The sequence below is a fragment of the Dipodomys spectabilis genome, unplaced genomic scaffold (assembly GCF_019054845.1).
Source record: "Dipodomys spectabilis isolate Male_0828 unplaced genomic scaffold, ASM1905484v1 ptg000138l, whole genome shotgun sequence".
Taxonomy (NCBI): Eukaryota; Metazoa; Chordata; class Mammalia; order Rodentia; family Heteromyidae; genus Dipodomys; species Dipodomys spectabilis.
The window spans coordinates 7,117,093-7,144,761 of NW_024870815.1; the positions used below are offsets into that span (position 1 = coordinate 7,117,093).

General features: G+C 37.6%; 1 protein-coding gene across 3 annotated transcripts in view; it reads right to left on the bottom strand.

The window, feature by feature from the left end:
* The window catches only part of Lifr (LIF receptor subunit alpha), a 55,228-nt gene that overhangs the window by 13,059 nt on the left and 14,500 nt on the right, over positions 1 to 27,669 (bottom strand). For 2 of the 3 annotated variants that reach the window (XM_042690520.1, XM_042690519.1), the window contains exons 2-13: positions 25,044 to 25,189; positions 23,556 to 23,661; positions 20,382 to 20,521; positions 18,022 to 18,185; positions 13,500 to 13,674; positions 11,152 to 11,406; positions 8,831 to 8,960; positions 7,965 to 8,134; positions 6,141 to 6,286; positions 4,210 to 4,372; positions 3,813 to 3,883; positions 2,184 to 2,397 (exon numbers count right to left, since the gene is read on the bottom strand). In XM_042690520.1, the coding sequence (XP_042546454.1) occupies positions 2,184 to 2,397; positions 3,813 to 3,883; positions 4,210 to 4,372; positions 6,141 to 6,286; positions 7,965 to 8,134; positions 8,831 to 8,960; positions 11,152 to 11,406; positions 13,500 to 13,674; positions 18,022 to 18,185; positions 20,382 to 20,521; positions 23,556 to 23,661; positions 25,044 to 25,170 (1,861 nt within the window). In that variant the 5' untranslated portion in view covers positions 25,171 to 25,189. The remainder of the gene's footprint in view (positions 1 to 2,183; positions 2,398 to 3,812; positions 3,884 to 4,209; positions 4,373 to 6,140; positions 6,287 to 7,964; positions 8,135 to 8,830; positions 8,961 to 11,151; positions 11,407 to 13,499; positions 13,675 to 18,021; positions 18,186 to 20,381; positions 20,522 to 23,555; positions 23,662 to 25,043; positions 25,190 to 27,669) is intronic. The other variant, XM_042690521.1, reaches the window with a different exon arrangement.

Sequence of the window (27,669 nt, forward strand, 5' to 3'; positions counted from 1 at the left end):
CTTAAGGCAAGCTTCATAAAAATGGACAGGAGTTGTAAGAATACCTTACTATGTACAGATTATAAAACAATGCTCAAGATATGCAAATGTTTGGCAAAGATTTGAAGTGCTTCTCTGTTATTTTTATTGGAAAACTCTAGCACTTACCTGGACCCAGAGATTGACAAAGCAGGAGAAAAGCACCAAGGACAGGTACAGAGAGCTATGAGATGTGTTGGCTGGTGTGGAGCACTAGAGTGGGCTTCCACAGAGACCCATGGACTATTGTGGGCAGGGTACCTAGGCTGGGTGAGGTCAGGAAGGGAAGTATGTGGGAGTGTGGTTTTCCTGTCCTGCTAGATCTGATGAGGATGAGGAATCTGGGCAGGGGCAGGGCAGTGGGCCAGCACCATGAGGTCAAAAGAGAGGTAAATACTGTCCACAGGAACAGGAGGAAAGAGTAATTTCTGACTGATTTATACTGTAGCCATGGAAAGGGTTTTTTTTTTTTAAAAACACATGTGAAATAATAGAACTGCTACTATTAAACGGAAGACAATTTGTCTTAGAATTCAGAAGAGTCTTTGGACATAAGACAGCTTTGTGGCTGAATATGATTATAAACCCACAACATAAACCTAAACTGATGCTGCAGAGTCACAAACAAGGAAATCCTGCAGCAGCACGAGTGTCCTGGGGCTCCATCAGGACCCGAGTGTGGTTAGCTCAGTAAATCACCATCTTCTCAGGTAGAACTAGAGCAGTTAAAGGATAACTGTTCCCTGTCATTGTGAGGGCATTTATCCTAAATGACTGATGGGCTCTTTTTTTCCTTGGCCAGGGTCAAATTAATGGCTATATTCCCTGCATCTGGTGCGCCAGTGCCTGGTGCCTTACCCTGCTATCTGGGTTCAGCTAATGTCCTTGAAACTTTCTGTGCATTCCTCATTCCCTCTTTTCCCTCTTCCTAATTATACTTATGGCTGCTGCCTTGAACAGAACCAAGAACCAGATCAGTAATAAGGAGTAAGAACCTGTTCTAGCTAAGAGCTGAGAAAACAAAAAGAACCCTAACTAGACCAGATTTTTTTGGTCATGGGGCTTGAACTCTGGGGCTGTCCCTTAGCTCTTCAACTCAAGGCTAGCACTCTTGAGCCACAGTGCCACTTTCTGAGTGGTTTATTGACAATAAGAGTCTCATGGACTTTCCTGCCCGGGCTGGCTTTGAACTACGATCCTCAGATCTCAGTCTCCTGAGTAACTAGGATGACAGGCCACCAGCACCTGGTTAGAACAGTTTCTGTTTGCTTCTTTTTCTAACAAATTGTTCTCACACTGGGCTGCACAGAAGGTGGCAAGAAGATAAATGACTAGAAAGAGAAGTTAATTGGAAGAAGTATAAAAGGACATTTAAAATTCATGACTTGTCCAGCTATTCAGGAAGAGGAAGGGAGCCAGTAGGCAGAAAGAGAGGCCAAGGCAGATAATAGGGGACTAAGTATTACCCAAGTACATTATACATGTGTGTGTGAAAATATCCTAATGGAAGAGTATTATACTCTAATTTTAAAAAGTCCTCATAGAAGCTAAGAAGAAATGAAGTTGTCACAGATAATCTGTAAAATTTAAAGGACAGAACTAATAATTCTAAAATTTCACCACCATTTTCCCCAAAGCCTCTATTAAAGATTTAATGTAGACTTTAGGAAGACTTTCTTATCAACCCTGCCAATTAAAACTAGTGGGTTTTTTTTTTCTCCTTTTGCAAACTAGCCTACCTTCACAAACACTGACTTAGTCTTGGGGAAGATATCTGAAGTTAATATTCCCAGTTAAAGTATTTCTTTTTAAGAGTACTATCTTCAACTATAACTTTCCAACATTACGTAACAAACTGGATCCATTGATTATTTTATGTTAGTGTACGCATTTCCCATCCATACTAACACCTGCAACCTCTCAGTGAGTCATGAATGATCTGCTTGCTATTCGATGTAATATAAATTTCAGCAGAAGAACAAGGTGGTCTACATTCTGTAAGAACAAGAAATGTCAACAGTAGGTTGTCTTTAAATTTTTTATCATCTTAACGTAGTTGCCAATCAACAAATCAGTTTATGGATACAATGCATCTTGTTCAATGTCAACCATGTGTATCTCTTTTTTAAAATTAATTCATATTCTAAGTTGTATGAAGTACTCACCATTTGGGATTTCAATAGTAGGTATTTTAGAAGGTGGCGATGAGCCAGCAGAATTCTTTGCCACCACACTGATAATACAGTCCCTTTTACTGAGTGGTAGCTCTGCTTTGTGTTGAGGGTCAAGGACCTCAGAAAGGAACTGTGTTTCCTCATGGGACGAACAGGACACATTATAAGAAAGTATTTTTCCATTCGCATCACTAATGGATAAAGGCTGTGAAAAACCAAAAACAAATTCTATTAAAAATTTGCAAAACGAAAGTATGGTCATTAAGTCTAAACTGGAAGTTTTGTCCACAATAACAAAGTAACATTAGAAAAAAGAATGTCAAATTATGAAATATAAACTTAAAATCCATTGAGATGTGTGTAGATCAGAATGAGATACTGAAGAAAATTCATACTTGCCATTAAGAATAACAGTAGAAAGAAAATTTTAAATTAAGTAAATACAAAAACCTAACGTGGTTAGGAACATTCCTCTACTTATGAACAAACAAAACAGAGTAAGTAATTATAGCAGTGTATTTTTAAAGCATTTGTTGTCTTAAAGTTGTAAATATGTATTAAAAAAATTAGAAAACAGATAAAAGTTGAAAGAAAAAAAATCTCCTGAATGTCTACCTTTTCAATAATGATTCACGCTGTTTAGATGTAGGTGTTGAGCTATTTTTTTTTTTTTTTTGGGTTGGTGGTGGGGCTTGAACTCTGGGCCTGGGCGCTGTCCCTCAGCTCTTCAGCTCAAGGTGAGTGCTCTACCACTTGAGCTACAGCGCCACTTCCGGTTTTCTGGTGGTTTATTGGAAATAGGAGTCTCACAGTCTTTCCTGCCTGGGCTGGCTTTGAACCGCAATCCTCAGATCTCAGCCTCTTGAGTAGCTAGGATTACAGGCGTGAGCCACCAGCGCCCAGCTGAGCTATTTTCTTTATGTTACTAAATGGTTTAAATTTAACTCATCTTGTCTGAACTCTGCGTTATAGAATGGAAAGAAATTCCTTGTTCTCATCAAACTGTAAAATTCTATTCTTTTCACTCTTCTATAATATACAAATACCCATGCTAATACAATTAGATGGATTGTAGTGACTGTGTATTTCATGCATCATTTTATCAGTATACTAGATAATTTCTTAAACAAATCAAATTTAAATTTTTTACAATTTTCTTTAGTACTAAAATACTTCAACAAACATTTTTGTGTCACTTTTTTCTTTTTCCAAAATCTTTCAGAATATGACACTGTGTGAGACTTGGTTCATTCATAAGAAGAAAAATATATTAACACTTGAGATGTTAACTTGTAGTTCTGGGGCTGGGTTTCTGATGAAAGTGAGGGAGAGGGAACTCATGAACCCCCAAGAACTTTATCAGCATCCTAAAGTTAAAGTGTGCTTACAATTGAGAGAAGACCCTCATTACAATGATTGTGGTCAATGATTGTGATGAATTAAGAATAATGAGGAATTGCAAGTCTAGAAACCAGGTACGATTCCTAGCAATACTAGAAACGTGGCCAGTCTGAGAAGTCTTGGTTCCTTGATTGGCAAACTAATATATTTATGTTAAGCATAATGTATGTTGAACATAATGAAGTTATTTAAATAGCCAAGGAAAAATCAGATATTTACCTTCCAATAGATTACTAAGTTTCTTCCATCAGAACTCCACTCTCTCCATATATCTGGTCCCTTTGAAGGAACTAGGAAAGAAGATTACAAGTCAGTATCTTAAAGAGGCATAAATGTATGTTAGTGGAAAATGCCAATAAGTGAGATATCAGTGCCCCCAACTTTTCTTTAGGGTATTTGGAATTCTCTAAAAATGTTAAGCAGTATAGTGGCTTTCATTTAGAAAATGAAGTAACAGAAAAGTTAAGCTCTCAACTCCTACCAATCTCCAGACCCCAGAAAGTAGGTTAAAAATCACTCTTGAGGTTATCTATAATTGAATTTGGGTGTCATTTGGTCTAACATCTTCTCGTTTCCCCATTAGTAATAATTAGCTATCAACACTTATTTAACTTACTGGCTTCTTTGGTTAAATGTTGTTTTTCATTGCTCCATTTGCTCCATTTCCAAAAAGTTTCAGCAGAACAACGAATTCGAAAAGTATATTTAGTATATGGATTTAATTTGTTCACATCAATGAGATAATCTGCATTTTTTACTCCTTTGATTGTGGCATTCTGCTATTTGAAAAATATAAAAAGTATACAAAAATTGAAATACTATAAGCAAAAAAATCTCACATATTTCTTTTTTTTTGGGGGGGGAGGGTCTGGTCATGGGGCCTGAACTCTGGGCCTGGGCACTGTCCCTCAGCTCTTCAGCTCAAGGCTAGTGCTCTACCATTTGAGCCACAGCGCCACTTTGGGCTTTTTTCTTTTTGCTTATGTGGAGCTGAGGAATTGAACCCAGGGCCTCAGGCATGCAAGGCAAGTGCTCTACCATTGAGCCACCTTCCCAGCCCCCTCACATATTTCTGTTAAATATTCTTGCATTTTGATCTCTCTTCCAAGTCATATGTGCATATGCTATGTTATATGAATACATATATAGATATAGACCCACAGAAACTCTTCTATATTTTTAAAAGAAATCAACAAAATTTCCATATGCATTTACATTTATAATGTCAGAGTTTATCAACTAGCATATTTCAATTCGTATGTAAATACCAAGAAATTCTCTTCTGCAATACCAATATATATTTTTAATACAAATCAGGAATGGTTTTATGTAATAGAGGCCAAGTATACAATGCAGACTTTTGACAGTCAGTGAATGGTTACTTATTATGCAATACATTTGAACATAATTTGGTAATCTGTTAAATCCTTGAGGTTTAAATCTATTCTTTAGATGTTCTATGGAATCTTCCTTAAGGCAGGTATCATCATCTTTCATGCATCTTTTACTATGTCACTTAAAACATTTAGCATGATAAGTAGTCCATAAATACTTATTTAAACTAAACAAATAACCTTACAATGAAACAATCTTAAATAAATGTAAAGATTTGCATGTCTCAGCAAAGCATCTGAGGTCTTGTCTGCTTGGCTTTTTAATGTATTTTTGGCAGTAGTGGGGTCCAAACTTCAGTCCTACATGCTTACTCAAGTGGGTACACTTGAGCAATATCTCTGGCCCTTCTTATTTTAGTTATTTTCCAGATAGGATCTCATGTTTTTTGGTACAAGGCTGGCTGAAACAGACCCTGTGGACTTCTACCAATGGGTTCCCACATAGCTGTGATACAAATGCATATCACTGTGCCCAGCTTGTTGGTTGACATTGCATTTCACTAACTTTCTTCAAGACTGGCCTTGATCCCCAAGCCTCTGATCTCTATTGCCCAAGTAGCTGGGATAACAGATCAGGGTCACCTTTGTCTAGCCCTCAACTTCTAACAAAGAAGTTCTGCAGATTACATTTTATACTTTTGACTTATTTTCTAGAAAAGAGTAAATTTCTGAATGAGTATTTATATACAATATTATTTTAGATTTATCACAAATTATAAGTCAACCTATATATTTAGAACATACTACAAAGTCATGTTTTGACTTATAATTACCAATTATAACTTGCTTTATTGTTTCACTGTATAATTAAAAAATAGTCATTGCTACTCTGGTGCCAATTAGTCCATTAGCTTGTGCCAAACACTACTCTTCATTCACAAATTTATTGAGCAATAGCCACCCATGCCAGGTACTAAATACTAGAGAACATCTGGGAACATCTGAACTTATGCTCAAAAATCTCCATTATTACAATTGCTTTCCAATGCTTAATGTAATGCTATTACATGGACATGTCTTTTGTGGTTCTTAGTAAATCTCCATAATTAATCATTTGTGAGCCTTACACATAAAATTTTACCTAATAATTTTTAAAAACTAAATGTTTATTCAAAAACCACCCAAAATATGTTTATAGAACATTGTCACTTACCAATTCTTGTTTTGAATTTGCTTTATTAATTTCAATTTGACATAAAAGATTAATTTGTGCAAAATTGCCTGGTAAATGCCAAGAAAGTATAACAGCTGTTGAATTAATGTCCTTAACTTTCAATGAAGTAGGAGTATGGGGAGAGACTGTAAAAAGAATTACAAGTTTAATTACTTTAAACATGCTTTTAGAGATGAGAAACAGGCTCATAATACAAACAAAAGTTTTTTTTTTACATCAAGGAGAGCTGGACACCAGTGGCTCACAAGTCTCATCCTAGCTACTCTAGAGTCTGGGCTGAGAATCATGGTTACAAGCTAACCCAAGTAGGAAGTCTGTGAGACTCTTATCTCCAAATACATACCAAAAGCCAGAAGTAGAGTTGTGGCTCAAGTGGTAGAGTGCCAGGCTTGGGCAAGACCCTGAGTTCAAGCCCTAGGACTTAGCATGGAAAAAAAAGTTGAGGTATCATTTTGTCAGGGAACAAAAATATGAAATCCACAAACTTTATTTTTGCTGCTGTCATGCCAACATTTTTTGTTTTGTCTTTTGGTACTGGGGATTAAACCAAGTACATTGTACTTGCAAGGCAAGCTCTTTGCCACTGAGCCACATCCCAGCACCATACATTTTTTTGTAGTTGTTGTTGATCGTGGGGCTTGACCTCTGGGCCTGGGCGCTGTCCCTCAACTCTTCAGCTCAAGGCAAGCACTCTACCACTTGAGCCACAGCGCCACTTTTGGTTTTCTGGTGGTTTATTAGAGATTAAGAGTCTCACGGACTTTTCCTGCCAGGGCTGGCTTTGAACCGCGATCCTCAGATCTCAGCTTCCTGAGTTGCTAGGATTACAGGCGTGAGCCACCGGCACCCAGCTCCATGTCAACATTTTTAAAGACTCAATCACAACAAAGGTTCTTCATCTGGTGTTGGGAATATAAAGCACAGTAATATCACAGTATTCTTTAAGGAAAACTTCTATCATATGTGAGGAATGACAAAGGGAAGAGTGAATATGAGAATTAGGGACAGCTACACTAGGTTCTCAATGCATAGCATGATGTCCATTGCCACAAAAAATTCAGTATCAGCTGGGAATGTGGCTTAGTGGTAGAGTGCTTGCCTAGCATGCATGAAGCCCTGGGTTCAATTCCTCAGTATCACATAACCAGAAAAAGCTAGAAGTGGAGATGTGGCTCAAGTGGTAGAGTGCTAGCCTTGAGCAAAAGAAACTCAAAGACAGTGCCCAGACACCAAGTTCAAGCCTCAGGACTGGCAAAAAAAAAATGTAATAAATGTAATAAGGTTAGGAGAAATCTTATAGTGGAGCTAGACCTAAAGGTAGACTTCAAAAGAAGAGTCAGACTAAAACTGGCAAAATAGAAGAAAGACATTTCAAGTTGGGGTGTTGGCAAGAAGAAAGGTAAAGAAAAGGCACATTACACCACTGATTATGCATATGATAATTTGAGTGACAGGAGAGAATCATATAAATAAAGAAGAAATGGCAGAAGACAGAGAATTGTAAGCACTATCATCACTCAACTACATTTTGATCCTATGAGAAGTCAGGAAGACAGCAGGAAGTTAATAATGGGTAAAAGTGACAATGTTACAAATAATACAACAGATTCATCTACAACTCACATGCCAGGATACATGATAAGGCACTTGGTTTAAGCCCTCTATCCCTAGACTGCAAGTCTCTGTCATTCATTGCTCAGTGTGCTGGGTGAATCTGAGTTAATGCATCTGTAGAAGCATTTTTCATGATTTCAAAGGCACGTTACCACTTCCAAAATTATTTTAAAGACACTGGTTACTTACCTCTTTCCATTATATTGACTAATTGTGCTGATTCTGATTTTCCCAGAGGATTTTGAGCATGCAGAGTAAAATTGTAAATTTCTTGATCTGGAAGAATTTGGAAGAATAACTGATAGCTTTCATTTGTGAATGTTTCAGCTCTTTTAAATGTAACATATTTCTTTGAAAAGCTGTGATTTAAAAGGAAAATTATTTTCAAATAGCAAGGGATTATAGAAAAAGGGCAAATTTCTCCTCTTCCTCTTCTCCTTCAAGCTCTCTCCCTTCTCTTTTCCCCTCTCTCCTTTTGGTACAGGAGACTAAACTCAGGGGTCTATCACCTGAGTTATTTACTCAGCACTCTAATAATTAGTCTTCTTAAAAAGTTTACATTTCTAATTATTGACATATTATATACTCAGACTAGAAAATATATAGAACATAGAAAGTAATTAGACACAAGCCACCACTCACAAATAAGGTTTTCACATCTGAAGGTTCAATTGTCTAGCATGAGTCTAAATGTGGTTAAGCTTCAGTTTTTAAAGATTATATTGTTTTCTATATTCAGCTATGTATCTTGCAATAAGAACAAAACAGAATATTTCCTATGTCACTTAAAAATGCCCTTCCAAAGTACTTGTCATTTGACATCTTTTTTTTTTTTTTTGGGTCCGGTCCTAAACTCTGGGCCTGGGCGCTGTCCCTCAGCCCATCAGCTCAAGGCTAGCGCTCTACCACTTGAGCCACAGCACCTCTTCCGGCTTTTTTCTTTTTGATTATGTGGTGCTGAAGAATCGAACCCAGGGCCTCAAGCATACAAGGCAAGCGCTCTACCACTGAGCTACCTTCCTAGCCCCTTGACATCTTCTTATGGTAACCATTACCTTTCAAATAAAGTATAATTTGTATTTCGTGGGCCGACTAATCCTGTTGGTCTTCCTGGATTCCAAGTACAAACAATCTCTTTTAAATCATGTGTCTCACAATTCAATTTTTGTGGAATATCAGGTGGGTCTAACATAAAAAATAAAAATAATTACATGTAAAAACTCATAAATGAAAATGCAATTATATAAAATGTTAATAGTTTTATTCAGCTTCATTAAAAATAATTTATTTTTAGTATATTTTTTATTGTAAAGAAACTGTACAAGAGGTTACAGTTACATGAGTAAGGTAATGAGTACATTTCCTATTGAGCATTGTTACCTCTTCCTTTGTTTTTCCCCTACAATCTCTTCCCACCCCACTTCCCCAACTCTTCCCTTCCCTCCCCACCAAGTTGTAAAGTTCATTTTCAACATAGTGTCTTCTACATCTCATTTTTACAATAGGTTAGCCTGTATTTTTATTTCAGCATTTTGTTATTTCCATTCCCCTCCCCAAATTAGAAGAATGTATATACAAGATGCAGGGTACCAGAATCAAATACAGTAAAAACATCATTAAAAATAATTTAACACTTATAATTTTATCTTTGAAAAATATAAGAATTACCATTCTTTCCACAGCATTTTTTGCCAGTTTTTATTATACTAGAAATGATGGACTAATATGTACTGCAAAGTAACTGTGGGCTCACTTAGAAATTCCCAAGGGAGCTAGGCGTTGGTGGCTCAGGCCTGTAATTTTAGCTACTCAGGAGGCTGATAACTGAGGTTCACAGTTCAAAAGCCAGCCTGGGAAGAAAAGGCCATAAGATGTTTATCTCCAATAAACAAATCAGAAAAGGCCAGAAGTGGCACTGTAGCCCAAGAGACTCAGGGACAGTGGGCCAGGCCCAGAGTTCAAGCCCAAGGACAGCAAAAAAAAAATTCCCAAGAGCAACTTGAGAAACCAACTATCATTTTCTTCTTAAAGTCTTATTTTAGTTGATCAAGTCTCTCAGAGATAACTGTGTCAGTAAGTCAGAAAAATCTACAGGTAAAAGTATTATTTATTATCTACATGGTGTGTTTTTAAAAAAAGTACCAAACATATTAACAGTATCAGTCATGTTACAAGTTTGGATAGAACTAGAAAAGAAAAAAACAAACAAGTCTGGCCTTGTTTGGACAGAACTAGAAAATGTGTGAGTTGGGGGGGGCAGATGGGAGGGCAGGGATGGGAAGGGGAAACAAAGGAGGAGGCAACAATACTTGATAAAAATGTACTCATTACCTCGCTCATGTAATTGTAACCCCTGTGTATGCTATTTTCACAATAAAAAATTTTTAAAAAAAGAACTAGAAAATGAAAAAAGATCATTGTTTCAAATTATAGAATTTTTTTAAACGCTAACTCTTCAATTTTAATACATGTTCAAGTTCTACATATAAAAGGGATATAAAGTGCTGGCTTTTAAAAACACTGAACTCAAAGGAGTATTCTAATAATAACCTTCTAAGTTTCAAGGAAAACCTGTGCTTATTGGCCTGTGGGAACTCTGTGTTCTTTCATTTTAGTTCTTTCAAATAAATTTTGGTTTAATGTAGATAGCAGGGTGACAGCTTATGTCAAATTATAGAAAATTTTTGTGTAGTCAAGTTTAACCAGTCTTCTTTTATGTGTGTGTGTGTGTGTGTGTGTGTGTGTGTGTGTGTGTGTGCATGCATACACCTATTCCAAAATTCTTTTCAATGATGAATTAACAAGATGTTCATAATGGAAAGCAAGCGACAGTCTTGAGCCCTAATTCTCAAGTTGGGAAGTTTCTAGAGAAATTCAACTGTTGCCCTGAGTTGACAAATATTAAACTCTATCCTTCAAATGTTACAAATGAAGGTACAATTATGAAGTTAAAAGGCTTATTCTAGTAGTATGAACGACAAGAACATGATCTGCAATCATAGAAATGAAAGCAACATATATTTCTGTCTTCACTGTAGGGCTACTTCTGGATATCCCTTTAAAAGCAATCTCACTATCGCTGACTCACTCATCTTCATCCCCAACAACAACTGTGAGGAACAGTGCAAATCACCTCTGAAAATTCCATTACAAAAGAATATAATTTTGTAAAATTTATAATCTACCTTTCACTTGAAATGCAAAAGTGCATTACAGAGAAAAGTATTGAAACACTCAAGAATTCCAAGGCCTTTGTATTATCATTTACATCAATAAACAAAGAAACAGAAACAGAAGCTTCCTGCAGAAAAAGAATTTAGGCTGTCAAGGGCTAAATAAGTTTATAGAGGCTCTCTCTTGAAGATTATATACTTACATCCTGCAAAAATAACTGTTCCATACACGTTATCATCTGTTGTGAAGATCACATTTGTTCCACTATTTTCGGAAACAGAAATATTACGGATCTTGATTGCAACATTTTTCTCATCAAGATGGATAAGGGGGCAAAGGGTACTGCCAATCTGTGCTACCAGCACTTTGCTTTGACTTATACAACAAAAGATTATATCTGAACCTACGAGTACCACTTTGTCTTGAGGAAAAACCTTGGTCTGAGAGTTAGGAGACCCTAGGGGAGAAAAAAAGAAAGCATAAATATTTAGAAACCATTTTATGTTAAATAGTCTCTATAGTAAGACATTTTTCCTAAAGATAATTTAAAAAATAGCCCCATTTATATAAAACATATTGTTATGTGACTGGGAAATAATATTGGCCCAAATATAAAGTATGTTTTATAAGTCACATATTTACATAAGACACAAAATAAAGTAAAAATGATGTGCAGTTTTATATAAGTTTTATGGAAGTGGGTCATAGCCAAAGTCTAAGGTCACACATTAATGTTTAAGAAATCTAAAGGTTTATCTGGGAATGGTAGTGCATACCTGTAATTACAGCATTCCAGAGGAGGATTTCAAGTTTGAGGCTATTCTGAGCTATATACTGATACTTTGTCTCAAAGAATCAAAAAGAACTCTTAAGGTTCAAATCAGTGGGTTTGTACATACATGTAAAAATGAACAGCAAATAAATCTCTGATTAAATAATTCCCCATTTTAAAATCCCTTAGAAATTATTCTTTGCATTTAGGGCCCATTTTTAATTTTCCACCAGCCTAAATGTCTGCTCAAGTATTCTACACACTCAAAAACAATGTGTCTTTCATCTCAAATAGGCAAGTTGAAGCCATAACTTCCCAACCTCACAGCCAATAGTCATTTTTTAAAATTACCTCTGTGGGGCTGGGAAGGTGGCTCAGTGGTAGAGCGCTTGCCTTGCATGCCTGAGGCCCTGAGTTCGATTCTCCAGCACCACATAAGCAAAAAGAAAAAAGCTGGAAGTGGCACTGTGGCTCAAGTGGTAGAGCGCTAGCCTTGAGCTGAAGAGCTGAGGGACAGTGCCCAGAGTTTAGGCCCCACGACCGAACCCCCCTCAAAAAAAATGATGATAAAATTACCTCTGTACTCCCTTTTCACCCCTCACTCCCTGCTGTTGTCTGTATTAATCTTATCATTCCACAAAAATGGCTCACTGACTTCATGCTCCAATGGTCACTTCTAACATCTACAACATCCAATAGGTTGACCGAAGTCCTCCTGCTAAAACGTCCTACTCCCTTGGGTTCTCTAACACTGTATTTCCTGGGCTATTCTTAATGCTTGGGTCAGTGGCTTGCTCCAGTCATACCCTTAGATACAGGAGGGTCTAGGAGATGTACCCTTAGTCCCCATTTCCTTTTCCTCAGTTATTTTAACCATCAGAATTTAAGCATTTGACATCACATATATATTAATAATTCCCAAAAAGGCATCAACAGCTGGACTTATTTACCTGGATGCCTAACTGTCATTTCCAAATTCCTGTGGGGCCTACTACCTTACTGCCCAAGCTCATGTAAAAATGAAATTTTCTTCCCCACCCACCTTGTCATTCATGTCCCATCTCAGTGAACAGCACCTGAGTGAGTCATCAGGCCACCTGAACTATCAGGCACTGTTGGCTGTTTCGCACAATTACAAATTGTCATTCTACCTCTTCAGGCTTTTCACACCCTTTTCCTTTTTTCATTTCCAAACCCAAATTACCAGATTGCACTTGCATTGTCTTTTGTTCAACTGCCACAGATTCTTATTTATCTACCTGCTTCTAGCCCATCTTTGCTATGACACATTTTGGTATACTATCACTTGTAGTGATTACGAGCCATTTCCAGGATAGCATTTTATTGTAAGCAATGCTCCCAAGCCTCCTCAACCTACCAACATTCTACCTGTATATAAGTTTTATTTAATGCAAATGATTTCTGGAGTGCTTGCAGAAATCCATTTTCTTTGCAATAACTAAACAGCCTCCAGATATCTGTATGTAAGAAACTGGGAAATACACAAAATACATTTCTGCTAATATACAATGTTATTTATTTTTCAATGACTTTTCTGGTGATTTTCAAACCTAGAAGCTTATCTAATCACTCAGGAAGTTCTTTGTAACTACAGATTTCTAGAGCCTATCAAACTTCTTTCATCTAAACTCATGGGTTGGCAAACTTAGAAGCTTCCCAGGAGACCCTCATGTGGCCACTGGGATTCGGAGTATAAGCTACACTTCACTCAGCAATCCAAGTCATTCAAAACAAAAGGTCTTTAAATAGAAGCTTACAAGGGATCTTCTTCATTTGGCTCCAGTCACTCCACTCTTTATGTCCAGAGAAATGAAGGTAGTCGATGTAGCACCTAATTGACACATAATGCGTGGCACACTCCAAAGGCAGGTCTGAAGCCCAACTCCACTGATGAACTCTGTCTTTACCACTCAGATTTGTGTTATATGTCTCCTAAAAATAAACACAAAGTTCTATTTTCAAGTAGTGATTTTGTTCTTCTTTCCTTTAAGATAAAAAATCCACAAGAGACTGAATGTAATCACTAACCAAGTAAACTGTTCAATTTTTTTTTTTTTTTGAGTCCGGTCATGGGGCCTGAACTCTGGGCCTGGGCGCTGTCCCTCAGCTCTTCAGCTCAAGGCTAGCGCTCTACCACTTGAGCCACAGCGCCACTTTCGGCTTTTTTCTTTTTGCTTATGTGGTGCTGAGGAATCGAACCCAGGGCCTCTGGCATGCAAGGCATGTGCTTGCTCTACCACTGAGCCACCTTCCCAGCCCCTGTTCAATTTTTTTATAAAACTACTTTAGTTCTTTATAAAGGAAAAGGGTAGTGTAAAAATTATCATTGTGAATTATGTTCATTTCTCAGCATTAGCCCTTAGTATAACTGTACAAGATGATGACAATCATCAAAACACTTAATACCTTAGAGAAAATATACCACCACTTAAATGATCTTCATTTCATATTTGGTTTGTATTTCTAAGAGGTAAAGACAAAAAAAAAAAAAAAGGTAAAGACAAGGACAAGGCTAGCAATTTGACAAAATAAACTTGTTTTAGATTACACTTAACTTCACTACCACCTATGTGTGAATTTTAATATAGGCATTCTATATTTCATTTAATATTTAAGCTGAATTTAAATGTATTTATGGCACTATAGAATATAAATCTCAACTGTGAGAAATTTCAACATCTATGAAAGCTGTGAGTTCCAGCTAAAAGGAAACAGATTAAACAAATATATTTCTTCCTTTTATTTTTGTTTTTATTATACTTCAAAACAAAACAAAACAATACAGATTGCCTTTAAAACCAGAGTTGTATAAGAACAAAAAGCATGGGACTGGGAAGGTGGCTCAGTGGTAGAGCTCTTGCTTTGCATGCATGAGGCCCTGGGTTCGATTCCTCAGCACCACATAAGCAGAAAAAAAAAAGCCGGAAGTGGTGCTATGGCTCAAGTGGTAGCGTGCTAGCCTTGAGCTGAAGAGCTGAGGGACAGCGCCCAGGCCGAGAGTTCAAGCCCCATGACCGGACCCCCCCCAAAAAAAAAGCACAGGGAGAAACTGCAACCCATTAAGACAGCATCTTCCTTAAATATGAGCCCTGACTGACCAGGATAACCAGAAAATATAGGAAATATCCTAGTGTGAAAGCCAAAACCCAAAATAAACAGAAAAGATTATGATGAAGAAACAGAGTAAAAGACAAAAAAAGTTAAACTTCTCATACCCTCAGAAATAAGAAAAATGGAAGAAAAAAAATCTTTTTTTTAAAGTATTGTTCAAAATTTTCTTAAAGTTAAAATTTTTAAATTAAAAATTTTTAGAATCATTTAAAAATATTTTTAAAAATTGCTTTAAAGTATTGTTTGCAAGTGTAAAAATATATTAGCAGCCAGGCATCAGCTGATCCTAACCACTCAGGATTTTGACTCAGAGCAAGCTGGGGCAGACAAATCCTCAAGAGTCTTATCTCCAATTAATCAGCAAAAATGTCAGAACTGGAAGAGCAGCTCAGGTAGGAAAGTGCCCACTGTGAGGGAAAAGAGACAAGCAAGATCTAAAAGCCCTGAGTTCTACCCTAATACACACACACACACACACACACACACACACACTTTACACATACACACACATATGTGTATGTTTCTAGATATAGTGTGTACAGTACTGCTACTGTTACAATAGTAGTACTATAAGATAAAGTTTACGAAAAGTTTCTCAGACAACTGAGAAAGATTAAAAATTTAGATCAGTCTGAAAGGTCCAATTACTGAAGAACAAAAACTCTAAGAATAAAATAACATGACAGAGAAGATAAAAATTGAAGAAATAAAACAAGAATACTTTCAAAGTGACGGCTTATACTAAAAAGGGCCCAATGTATGTCTAGCAGAATAAAGCTATATCCTACAAGAAAAAATCAATGGGACAAGTATCTTGGACATCCTGATTAAAATCTAGTTCACTTAATATGAAAACTAAGTAAGGACATTTTCAGAAAGGCTGTATCTCAATGTTTTCACCTGGTAGAATCTCACACTTACAATGGTGATACATGAAAGCTGTAATTGTTCTGTATCTTTTCAATAACGGTAATCAAGCCGGGCGCTGGTGGCTCACGCCTGTAATCCTAGCTACTCAGGAGGCTGAGATCTGAGGATCACGGTTCAAAGCCAGCCCAGGCAGGAAAGACTGTGAGACTCCTATCTCCAATAAACCACCAGAAAACCAGAAGTGGCGCTGTAGCTCAAGTGGTAGAGCGCTTGCCTTGAGCTGAAGAGCTGAAGGACAGTGCCCAGGCCCAGAGTTCAAGCCCCAGGACCGACAAAAAAAAAAAAAATAATAACGGTAATCAACAGGTATTTTATATTTTCGAGAAACATTAAAAAATCTTAAATTTCCTCTGTAAGCTAGCTATTATGAATAGCAGATTGTTGTAGTAGCAAATGATTGCCCCACAAAAGAAGAAAATAGGAGATTTAGGACAAAGAGTAGTGACAATGAGAAAAAGATGTGAGGAATATTATTATGGATGAGTGTCAACTCCTACATTATACCAACAACCAAGCTGATAAACACTGCAGTCTGTCTTATGCCTGTGTACATGTATATGTCTATGGTGTCTATGTACTCATCTCAAATCTTATTAATGTTGTCTGTAGGGGCTAAAGTTGCTGGAGCCCCTGTGACACTTGTGGCCACCAGTAGCCTTACCATAATATGTAGGTACAAATGATCAGTGTCTGGAAGCCCTTATCTGAGAAAGCTCAGGAAACCAGACAGAGGTCCTCAGAGAGATGTATGCACGCAAGTTAACTGACAACAGTACATTTGACATTTTTAAGGAGACTTACACAACATGAACAGAATTTATGATTGAGTTAACTTGAGAAAATAAAACCTTTAAAAAGATAATACAAGCAGTTCGAGAGGAAAAGGAAAAATTCTAAAAGGAAAAGGGAAAGTTGTGAATAGTATTTACCTAACTGTAATATAATTAATATTGTTTTACCAAAATTTCTAAGAGCTATATTAAAAGAAAACAGGAAAGACAAATTAGGGAAATTAAGACTGAGACTGTCAGCCAGGAATGACGTGGGAAATGAGGGAGGACTAAGTTCTTATCTTACATGTCGTAGTTAATATTGTTCAAAACTGGAAAAAAATAAGCCAGATAAATAACGAAACCATCAGCTGAAGGAGTTGAGACAGTGTGAAAAAAAGAGAGAAGCAATGGCAGTGTTTGGAGTGAGCATGATGCCCAACTCCAGGGACTCCCTTCGCTCTCAAACCCCAATAATAATACATCATTGTAAGTGAAAGGTCACATTTTACTATGACCCTGGGGCATTTCCCCTCTCCTATTTCACTATTTAAATTAATTGTTTCTTTTTACATTTCCCTTGGACCTTGCCATTTTTCTCATATAAAGTTTTCTCCTCAAGTAGGAAATGACTACCTTTTCACTACTGATTTCCTATGTCTCTCATGGTAAGGAGGTATATAATTTTAGAATTGCTTTCATTTATGTTTAATTTCACTTATATTTCAGAGTATTCCTCCTATTTCAGTATCTATTTACCACCTGCAAACTTTTCCTCATTCCCCCTTAGGTCAAAATCAAACAATACGCAGATCATAAGAAAAGCATTCATAAACAGGACTTTAAAATATGAACTATAAAAAACATGTATTAAATATAACAATATTTTAGATTCTAGTGAATTTGAGCTTATGAATTTCTCAAAAATTATAGTTAAATATAATTAAACGATTTTATGTACAATATTAAACAAATAATAAAAAGTATACTTTAATTTGTAAAGAGATTTATACCAAAAAGACTAGACTGGAGTACACCAAAATGACATTTACTGTGTTCAAGTGGTACAATCAGGGAGTATTATGCCCTTAATTTCCTTTAGTTGTTATACAAATGATTTTGGAACCATTGCACATGGTTTTAACTCATGGTTTTTAACTCAAAACTCCATTAATATCACCCTGAAAGCATTTTTAAGCCTACTATCAGTTGCTCATGCTTGTTATCCTCGCTACTTAGGAGGATAGATTGTAGTTGGAGGCCAGCTTACACAGTAAGGCTTGCTGGACTCCATCTCTAAGTTTAACCAGCAAAAAGCAGGATGAAAATCATGGCTCAAGTGATAGAACACAAGACTAGCAAGTAAGAAGCTGAGTTCAAAATCCAGTTCCATTAAAAAAAAGTATTTCTTAAACTTTTATTTCTACATGTTATAAAAGGAACACGTCTTATTTTTGTTCAAACTTACTAATTTTATGAGCTCCCTACGTTCTGTACGTAGAATTTTAATTTCCCAGGTGACATTCACGTGATATGGAAAAGCAGAGCCCTTATCATTCCACTCTAGGAATAATGTAGAAGTTGGAAAATCAGCAGAAAAATTCAAGATCTCTGGAGTATCTGGAATGAAGGCTTAAAAAGAACAAGGAAACAAAAAAGTTCGTTTTAGTAAGTAATAATTTTTCATACTACTTTTATTAACACTGTTTTTAACTTTTGGTCCAAATAAAAAATAATCAGAAACTAAAAGCAACTTCTCAAAGCTAGTATGGAAAAAAGAAACAAATATATAAATTAATTTCTATGGGCAATTCCTAATGATTAACTGGACAAACAAGCAATGATTGTTTTCTAAAACAGAAATGGGGCTCCTACAATACGCTACTGGTCTCTGGTCTAGGACCTACAAACAAGTACACATAAAATATTTCCTTTATATGGCAGTCAGTCAGGCCTAAGAAAATGAGAGATAAGGAATGCTTGCTTTGGAAAGATTTCTATATGCTTCCTCACGGTCCTCTCACTCACCTCCAGTATCAGAGTCCTTCATGCCACTCCACAGGAGGTACTCTGACCTGTATTTGTTATGGACATTATTATGTAGCAGAAACACTGTCCTAAGGACGAAGGTGTTGAGTGGGTTATTGTGAAGAAGTGCAGGAAATAGGAAGGACTTCCTAAAGGTTAGCTCAGCAGTGCTTTGTAACAGTCTGCAGGAGACTCTGGGATAAAGAGACCAAGTTCAAGATGATCAGTTCAGAGACCAATGGAGAAGTCCTGGTTAGAGTGAGAGGCTATGCTTAATAACACCAAAAAGGAAATAGAATGGATGAAAATCAGTTGGACATAAAAGAGAGAGAGAGAAAGGAGGGCTTCACTCTACTGAGAATGAGAAATTACCAAGATTTCTCCCAAGGTTCCACCCCAGAAAGTGGCAAGGAAGGCAACAGGCATTCGGGCCACTGTGCAGAGGGTGCAGAGGTGGACTGTGGGCAACCAGGCACTGGGGAAGAGGAGGCAAGGAGAGTGGAGTGCTCTGCAGCCAGATCGGAGAGAGCAGTAATGAGTCAGAACTGTAATGGGTCAGAACCGTGGACACAGACTTGGAGTGTCTTGCTGAGTGGAGCAGAAGACAAGAATGTAAACAGAGAAATAAAGCAGCCAAAGTTTACTTTAAGGGATGCTGAGAAATAATTACATCTTAAAGGAATCAAGCACACCAGTAAGAATCCAGCGAGGCAATGAATGATGTAGAAGCAGAAGGAAACCAGAGTGAATTTAGGATCACTGAGCTAAGAAGAAACAGATTCATCATTGGGTTCAAATAACAGAGATCACAGAGAAGGACTAAGGAGAGACCACGGCCCTGGTCAAAAGCACTGAGCTATCAGCATTTGAGAAAGACGCCTCTGAGGGTTACAGAAGGCAGGAAGACAAAGCACACACAATTTGGGCATGTATAGGGACAAACCAGTTCACTGAACAGAGGATGCAGAAAGAACACCACATTCTTGAAAAAACATCACATCTCCTCATTCATAAGGAGAGTGGGTCAATTATGGAAAATTTTGGATCACTGGCAAAGGAGAAGCATGATCCATTCTATGAAATGCAGGCTCGCAGAGAGACTAACACTCTCTTACATGATTCCACCTTAAGTAACAGCACATGGAGAAGAAATTCAGAGTCACACTTTTTATTTCCTCACTCCGGTCATTCCCCGTGAAGTACTAGGGCTAATTAAATAAAGTCATGGCAAGTGTAAGACTTCAGGAGTCTACAGAGGTAGGATAGCTGGATATGCTATGAAAAATGAGGGAGTAAACTGTTATAAATGGGCCCACCTTAGAATCTAAAAATAAGTTCTTAAAATTAAACTTTACTAACATTGGCTGAGAAGCATTATACACTAGATTTATGTAAAATGCTTAGGGTTGTATATAATCTAATGCATGTGGCATCAAAGGCTAAACAATACCAAGAAGTCAACAGAGACAGAGCAAGATGCACTGAGATGCTTTCGCTGAGGAAGATGAGAAGTAGCTGACATGGGCAGGGAGAGGAAAGCTCAGGTGCCAGTGTGACTAGAAAGAACCAGGGACTCCCCAGGGTGTGATTCTTCTTCCAAGTAACTGATGTCATCACAATGCAGTAACTTAAACGATGAAATGTGGGAATATTTAACACATTGAAACACATAGCACTCAGGCAGCTGAGGGAGAAGGACTATAAGTTTAAGGCCAGCCTGGGCTACAGAGGAGACCTTGTTTCCCAAAGAAACCTCCACCACTACATCTGTAACAATGAATTTACTTTTCAGATACTCACAAACATTCTTTTCATTTAGTATGAATTTGCTTAGTGAATTTGCAGGACTATGTGAAGACTTTGCTGTCATTATATGATCACCAGGTGGAAGAGCTGGGATTTTGATATTTGTTTTCTCTACTTGATGGCATGAATAAGACCTGCAATGAAAGAAATGGAATCTTAGTTATCATATAAACATATATATATATATATATATTTATATTATTGTGTGTGTGTGTGTGTGTGTGTGTGTGTGTGTGCCAGTGTTGGGACTTGAACTCAGGGCTTTTTTGGATGCTTTCCCTGAGCTTCTTTTTGCTCAAGGTTAGCACTCTACCACTTGAGCCACAATGCCTCTGCTGGCTTTTTCTGTTTATATGGTACTGAGGAATTGTACCCAGGGCTTCATTCATGCTAGGCAAGCACTCTACCACGGCGCAAGTGCTATTTTCATATAAAAATCTGATCACATGAAATCCACTGGAAATAGCTTGTTATTTTATATATAAAAAGATGCTGGGCTGTACTTCATTTTAATACTAAAAAAAAGAGAGATTAATGGTAATTAATCTCTGTTGGTAAGCCTCTGTGGTGGTAAACCAAACTGCCCTACAAGTACAGCGAGGAAGCACAGAAGGTCATTTCAAGGAACGTGGTGTTCCAGTATGCCATGTGAGCCCTACCTCAACTTCCCTGTGGAGTCTCACCTCACACATGCTCTTTTCCTTCAGCTCCCAGTTCATACCAAAATGGAGCTCAGCGGATGCCTGCGAAACATGCAAAGCTGGCCACTGAGGCCCCTTCACTCACGGTCTCAACCTTACCACTGCTTAGCCTTGGCCCCAGGATTGCATGGACAAAATTGCTCAGCATTTTGCTTTCAAATTGCTCCCAGTTCCCACCTAGTATCTCATTGGCAAATGGTTTCCTCTCTGGTTCCAAGCCTTTTGTATCTCTATGGATCATGCTTACATTCTTTCATTTTTATTATTACACTTTCATCTTCTCATGAAAATTTTAACTAGTACAAAGGGATCTTCTGGTCATCTCATACCAGCCCTCACTCAGTATGCCCCTGCCATGTCTGCTCCTAATTGGTCACTTAAAACCGTGGACCTGGCTCACTTGGCCACTTCCTTCTCCGTCTCATGCGATGAGGGGCTTTCAATCACCAGCTATAGGAATTCTCCACATTACACTATTCCATTAGTACTAGTCACTGAGCTCAACATTTGTGAGGACATGATGTCCTTTTTTTGTTGTTGTTGCTAAAGCTGACTATGTCTTGTCCACACTGTACCTCTCTCCTCTGACAGCCTCTCTGAGCCTCCAAACTTCTTGGTTTTTGCTCCTTTGCACTACACATATAACTTCCATCAGCAAGTAACCACAGCATTGTTACTACTTCTTTATTGTGCACTCTGGAGAAGTCAAAATTAAACTTCTCTCAGAGTGACCAACAGCCAGCATGCATGATACTTGCCAAATTCTTCAGGATTCTTCTCCTTTTCTAGATTCACAGTAAATCTGTCTTCTTCTGCCCCATGGAAGCAAGGCACGGGGCTTTATGTGCCCAGAAAAATCTAAGTGGAAGTCACATCAAATAGTGCAGGAAGAAAGTTCTAAAAGCCAGTGTAGGCTTTGTCTCTTCCCTTTCTCCTGTCACTAACATCAAAACACTTAGATCCCTTAGAAAGAAGCATAGAATAGAGAGAGATTCCAGCTGACACCAGAAGACAAGTAAGAAAAACCCTTTATTTTCACCATGCAGGACAAGAAGTTGGGACTTGAAAACTGTTACTGCAATATAACCTAGGTTGTATTGACTGCTAAATTGCACCAATGCTGAGAATGAGGCTAAATAAATTACACATTAAATGAGTAAGTCTGTATTGGAATACACATTGTGTCAATTTATATCAGGACAATTATTCATTAGTGAACTGAGACTGGGGAAAACCTGCTGAAACTCCTCGGGCATTGCTAAACAATTTAGCATCCTTTTCCCTTTAGGGAAAAGTAGCAAAAATTGCTCAGCTGAGTATATAGCCCAAATACCTGCACTCTTAAGCAGAAGGACTTCTAGCACATCCCAACACTTCTTGAGAATGGAAGGTGGTGTATCAGAGCTTGCTGCCTGCCTCCCCATGTCCATTTCTCCATACTGCTTGATAACATGGACCTACTGTTATCATCCAGATAGGAAAATGTATTTGCCAATTTCACATGCAGTCAGATTTAACTGCTTGAATTCTAGCCAATGAGAACTAAATAGAGGTATTATGTGAGATTTCTTATAAATCACCTTAAAGAAAAGCATCAATCTTTCTCCTGCTTGATTTTAGAATGTAGGTCTGATGGTTGTTCTTTGAGTACCACCTCAAACCATGTGATTATAGCCTAAGGATGGCAGAGTAGCATGACAGAAAGAATCAAGTTTCTATGACCATGCATACCAATGCCAGCTCAGAACTGGCACCTCCAGACCTTTCCCCTCAGAGTATGTGTGGTATACCATATTACTGACAATTTCTATTAAGAATAGCCAGACTTCAGCCTGATACAAGCAGGTGCTAGTGTGGGGTAGACCAGGAAAACTCCTAGCAGATCAGCACAACACAGGTCAGCTCCATAACTATTCATAGAATCAAAGAATAGGTTTTAAGCTGAAAGTGGCGCTGTGGCTCAACTGGTAGAGTGCTAGCCTTGAGCTGAAGAGCTGAGGGACAGCGCCCAGGCCCAGAGTTCAGGCCCCACGACCGTACACCAAAAAAAAAAAAAAAACAACAAAGAATAGGTTTTGGCTAGGAAAAGGGTTCATTTCTATCTTGACTGAAATACTACCAAGAATTTTTAATGAACAGAGATTAAGAATTAAAATGTTAATTTAACAATTCCTAAAATAGAATTTTTATATTCTAAACTGAAAGATGAACCTGTAGCTTTTTTTTTTTTTTTTTTGGTCCCGTCGTGGGGCCTGAACTCTGGGCCTGGACGCTGTCCCTCAGCTCTTCAGCTCAAGGCTAGCGCTCTACCACTTGAGCCACAGCGCGCCACTTCCTGCTTTTTTCTTTTTGCTTATGTGGTGCTGAGGAATCAAACCCAGGGCCTCGAGCATGCAAGGCAAGCGCTCTACCACTAAGCCACCTTCCTAGCCCCGAACCTGTAGCTTTAAGTTAATTAAGTCATTACCTATCTTCAACACAAACTTCATCAATAACTGATTCAAAGCCTGCTTTCCAAGAACAGTCCCATACTTTCAAGTTGTTGGTTGTACACTTCAAATCACGCAGTGCTCCTAGGGGAGGAGAAAACACACAAACACAATCCATGAGGTAGTAGTTATACGATGAAAAAAGGTATCCGGCACAGAAAATGAAAAGCAAGGAGGATATTCAGGAGAGAAAGAGAGAAAAAAAAGAAAAGAAAGGAGGTGAAAAATTACAGTATGGTAAATCTATCTCATAATCTACAAACATTTATGGAAAGTTTTTTCTTCTTATTTTTTTTATTGTGAAAATACCATACAGAGGGGTTACAATTACGTGGACCAGATAATGAGTACATTTCTTACCAAGCATTGTTGCCTCCTCCTTTGTTTCCCCTTCCCATCTCTTCCCATCACCCGCCTCCCTCCACCCCCCCCCCCCCCCAGACTCCACCAAGAGACTGGTTATGGACACAAGGGAGATACAGGATCTTCCCATCCACCCCCCCCTTCCCTCCCCTCCCAAAAAAATCAAGGAACTCTTTTTTTTTTTGGTATCTTTTAAAAAAATTTTTAATTAAAAAATTGTTTTCTATTAATCTTTTTTTCTTCCTCTTATAATTTTTATTTTAGGTGTATATGTGTTTGGGTGCTTTTTTTTAAATCTCTACTGACCTTTTGGTCCTTTTTTTTATTTCTTTCTCATTTTTTTCACTTTTTCTTCTCTTTCATTCTATTTTGCATGACTTAATTGCTGTTCTTATTTTTATATATGTGAGCATGATATTAACAGTAGCAATACATTATAACAGTATAAGACAGAAGATAGAAACTACTACACGCGCACATATTAGAAATCAGCAGTAATCATAAAAATAAAGTTACTTAATCACTGAGCTTGCAGGACAGAGATCTATTTAATTATGATACTGATATAAAAATAAAACCAAGAGGCAGCAAAAGGATAATATTCTTTATCCTAGTAAGCTAGGTAATATATAAACACTTTAACATATTTAAATAAGGCAACAAGTAATCCTTTAAAAAGATATTTAGATTACATTTTTATAACACTGTAAAAAGGTAAAATTAGAGACAGAAAAGTGAACAATGTTGTCTAGAATGGTGCTGAGAGGGACAGAAAATAATACAGTGAAAATTTTTTGTGTGCTGGGTCTGGGTTGTATCTATGGTGGTAGAAATCAATGATTACATCCTTGTCAAAACCCAATTGTTCCTAAAAAAAATACTATTGAAACTTACATTTTGTTCTTTTTAGAAGGTAAAGAAATATTCTGATTTGTCTTTAAGGGCCTTGTAAAAAGAAAACTGAAAAGTATATAGAAAAAAAGATTAAGGAGACAGATTTTGGCCAGTAAAAATCTGCACAGGTCAACCAATAGCACTGTTACACAGCAAAAATGAAATAAAACTTAGGTTTGTTCAGTCTCTGTTATGTGTAAAACACTTACCTGTTACTTGAACCATCAGATATAGAAGGACAAATTTTGATAACAGCCATCGGAAATTTGAAGTCCTCATTCTTTTCCTGTCTACCATCTGAGATGGTTGTCTCCAGAATAAGTAAATACTCATCATCTGTGCAGTGCTGTCAGTCCTAGGTTAGGAGAAGAATTTCAAACTGTGTCCAAGTTGCTCTGAAGACACACCTCGCATTGTGTACAGCATACTGAAAATGGCACTGACAGATGCTGGAGCATGTTGCTCATTTCTATCTCAACCCAAGCTTCCTTGGCTTCAGAAAACATCAACAACGGGACACAGATGTTGCTTCAGGTGTTTGGCACTCGGTCAATGGACAAACGATGTACTTCTGACTCAAGATTATAACTAAACACATGTTTATACACTCTCTACACCATACTACTAAAATGGACAAAAGCATTTCATAAACTTAAAACTTTGACAAGTTTAAATGATACAGATTGGTACTTTAGTCTTAATAGATATACCACTTCTTACGTAACCCCAGGTATATTCTATGCTACGTACAGTGTGGCCCTTAATATCTCTATGCCTCATTTTTTCATCGCAAAGTGGAGACAGAAACTATGTTTTTCTAAGTTTGGGGATCAAGTGATTAAATACACGCAAAGCTCTCAGAAAAATACCAAGAACATGGTGGAGGCTATGTTAATTGGTATATGGAGAAGAGAGGAAGCAAGGCTTTGTCTAGCTGACCCACAATGGATAAGTTGGCAGATGGTGCCACTGAGTTCTCTCTGAGTGCATGAGGAAGGGGGCCATGAAATATGAGGCTGAGGCTGAAGGACTCAAAGATGTATTCACAGAAACCAACCTGGATGTGTTGCTCCCACTCCTGGCTCAGGACAGAGGCCCTCTCCCTGCAGAACTTGGATTGTGCGGAGAGAATAATGACAGCTAACACAGACATTGGACAGTTAAAGATTCCACACCATAATGAATTTCTGTCCACCCTCCTAGAATGAAACCTGTCAGTCAACATGTCCTTCCTTCCTTTTCTGACTGAAAACTTGTGGTCATATTTATTTTTGCTTAATTTAGGCCGCACAGAAAATCAAGGATCACAAAACAGAAAAGCAAAGCCTAAAATATTAAAAGAAATTCAGAATGAACAGGAAATCAAAAGGAAAACAAAAACTACTCCCTGAGGAAATGGATAATGTGGAAAACTCAAAAGGAAAACAAAAATTCAAATCCTCTAAATAGTGTCCTCAGACAAACATGGCAGAGCCATAAAAACAAGGAGAACATGCGATAAAAAGGAATAGAAATAAAAATAGCTTTTAGAAGTTAACTGCATTGGCTGATACTGAAATTTTAAAACTATCCTGTGGGAAATAAAGGATCAAAATAGAAAATACGAAAAGGCAGACAAGATGCAAAGACTTGATAAAGGAAGAGATTCAGCATCTTAATAGCTGGAACTCATGAAAATTTTTATACTTTTTAAAGCAAAGAAAATGGAATGCTTTCTTCTTGGTTGCTAAAGGCTGTCACAACCCCATAAAATAAATGTCCAATAGTTTATAACCAACCATCACCAAAACATGAACAGGGCATAAGCATTTGAAAGGGTTCAGTCATTTTCTGGGGGAATGAACTATTTCCTAGTCAATCCCAATGTCACCAATTTTACTGATGAAAATGTATTCATGGACTGCATAAAACCCCACTTGCTGAAGTCACACAATTTCACAGTTGTAGGAATAACTAACTGAATAAAAGAATAAACAGGATCCCCAAAACTCAAAACCCACATCAAAACAAATCACAAGCTATACTCACTGGATCACTGAACATTATTAAAATGGTATAACTCCTGGCAGCAAGTTCAGTTATTCTAGAATGGAGACTCCTGTTCTCCTGCAATGCCAGGAAAAAAGTGGCAAGAAGGGGATGGAGGGAGCAGCAGCTGAGGAGCTCAGGACCAAGTGCTGCCAGACTTGGGACACTCATCTTGGCTCCATTACTAATTAGCAGTAGGACTAAGGATAAAATCTCTTTTGGCTTTAGCCTTCCTGACTGCAGCACAGACACAAGGTCTATTTGGGATCTAACGAGACTTCAAAGTCAAGTTGTAACACTCTGCTCCCATTGACAGGAAACATTATGTGCAACAGGTAACTGGCTTGACAAACCTAGCAAGGGCATAAGTCACCTACCAAGACTTCCAAGGAAGCAGTGAGCGTCGGGGAATGGATAACGGGGGTGCTCAGCATAGAGAGACATCGGCAGTCTCCAAAATCTGCACAGTCATGAGAACGACTTTTGTTTTAACAGTTACTTAGAAAATTTAAAGCAAAGCCATTCGGGCAGCATAATTTTATGCTTATAATGTATATATTTTTTATTTACCAAGCCATACTTGATACATGAACAGAACCTTCCAGTATACTTAAGGAAGCCGGTGAAGCTCTTCTCTACTCACTTTGGACAGAAATCCTAAAGGAATTTACTCCCCATGCTCTCCAATCCCTTATTCTTTTGAGAAGAGGGTATTTTTGCAGAATTTTAGGAGCTTTCAAAAGTAGGCTATCTTGATCAACAGTGTACCAAGGCAAACACCTAAAGGTACGAACCAAGTATCAAACA